The sequence below is a fragment of the Teleopsis dalmanni genome, chromosome 1, assembly GCF_002237135.1.
Source record: "Teleopsis dalmanni isolate 2A chromosome 1, ASM223713v2, whole genome shotgun sequence".
NCBI classification, from domain to species: Eukaryota; Metazoa; Arthropoda; class Insecta; order Diptera; family Diopsidae; genus Teleopsis; species Teleopsis dalmanni.
The window spans coordinates 228,645,330-228,647,164 of NC_051846.1; the positions used below are offsets into that span (position 1 = coordinate 228,645,330).

Sequence of the window (1,835 nt, forward strand, 5' to 3'; positions counted from 1 at the left end):
ACATTAAAAGTTTTATGACTTTTTATAGTTTTACGATTATCAATTAAATGCTTAAAATTCAAAATTCCCTCGAGAAGCACAATAAACAAGCAATTCCGAAAAGTTCTGTGAGCACTTCTACATTAATATAGACGACAGCGTGTCTCGTCATTGTGGCATGAAATTAGACTTCAACAACAGTGGCAGCAATGGCAGCAATGGCAGCAACGGCAGCAAAAACGAAAACAACAAGAATCACAATCAAAAGTAGCTGGAACGGGTGACAAAGTAACCTATACCAATAAACCCTACAAAATGTCAAGCTAACACTACAGCCCAGTATATCACACCACACCAGAACACCCACTAATTCATAGCAACAACCAACCGTTCATCTATACATTTCATTCGACGAAATGAGCGGAGGAGCGTGTCTCTCAGCAGACAAAGTGTCATTATCATACAAGGCCAAAGACAGACACTTGGGATAAAAGGATTTGCGGCTGTGAGCAGCAGCTCTACGCGTTATGGGTATTTGCATTTAATAGCTGATAATTACAACAACAATCAATGCAATCACTAATATAAATTAAAGGCGGTAAGGATAATAAGCTTGAACGAGCTTAAACGCTTAAGTACTTTACAATATACAAGAAATATCATTTCCTATAAAGGCAAATAATATAATTTAATAGCAGTAAAGCCATTAAAGTGTACATTAAGCTCATGCATTTATGTATGTAAAAATGTTTGTTTGCTTATTTGCATATAGCAACAAATTTTAATTTTAAATGGTTTTTGACCTTAACACAAAAGTACGAGTAACGCTGCACTTGCATGCATTTCTTTTCGGGCCCCCCCCAATAAAATATTCAAAACTTGGTGCTCACACTGGTGTTGACTCTACCACTGCCGCTGTATTGTTGTTGTTGTTGTTGCCAGCTCTTAAATGGCACATAAGTACGGCTACTTAAGTATCTATGTGTCTATATAAATAGAGTAGCTTCTAACCATGCCTGATGCCTTGTTTGCCTTGCTTATTTTGCTTGATACGCCATGCCACGCCATGTCTTGTTGCATTTTTTAAAGCTGCTCGAGGATTTACGCCTGTATTTATGCCACAATTTTTGCCTCAGTAAAAACCATTTTGTTTTTGTTGTTGCCAACCTACCAACCAGTACTGTTGTTTACCCTCGCTGCAGTTGAAGCACAGTAAGGACAACTTTTTCGCGCATACATTAATGTATAAATGTGTCCTTTTGATGAGTACAAAGTAAAAAAATTACAAAGGCATTAGTCAACCTCAACCTTTTTATGTGCTACTTTGTATTTACGAAGCATAAAATTAGGCTAAAGTCACACAAAAAAAAATTTTCAATTTCATTTTTAATTTTCTTTTAAATTTTAAAAGCAATAGCTTTAATATTATTTAATATTTATTTAAACTTATACTGCAGGACATCATGAGAGCACATGATATTTTATAAATGTAACCATATTTTTTTATACATTTTTAGTCCACAATTTTATTATTAGGGTTTTTTTAATGGTTATTCCCAGAATACTTTTTTATATTATTTAGAAAAAAAAGACAAGGGTTATAATATTGACTATAATTGGTTACATTTTTTTTTTTGTTTTTATTTTTTTTTAGTTAGCCATTACAGATGTGTGTCGTCTTGGCCGCGTCGAGTAGCCTCTGCCAGTCAGCCCGATTAGTTGCTTTCTGACGCCAGTTGGTAGTACCGAGCGCCCCCAAATCGTTGGTTACATTACATCGGTTTATTTTGAAAGATCTATATAAAGACAACGATATTAGACCCCACATAAGCATACATTATAAAAAAAATTTGCAT

General features: G+C 34.6%; 1 protein-coding gene across 1 annotated transcript in view; it reads left to right on the forward strand.

The window, feature by feature from the left end:
* LOC119667607 overlaps positions 1–306 on the forward strand; it is a 1,639-nt gene extending 1,333 nt beyond the window's left edge. The window contains exon 4 of the mRNA XM_038076909.1: positions 132–306. Within this exon, the coding sequence (XP_037932837.1) occupies positions 132–306 (175 nt within the window). The remainder of the gene's footprint in view (positions 1–131) is intronic.
* Positions 307–1,835: the final 1,529 nt, after the last annotated feature.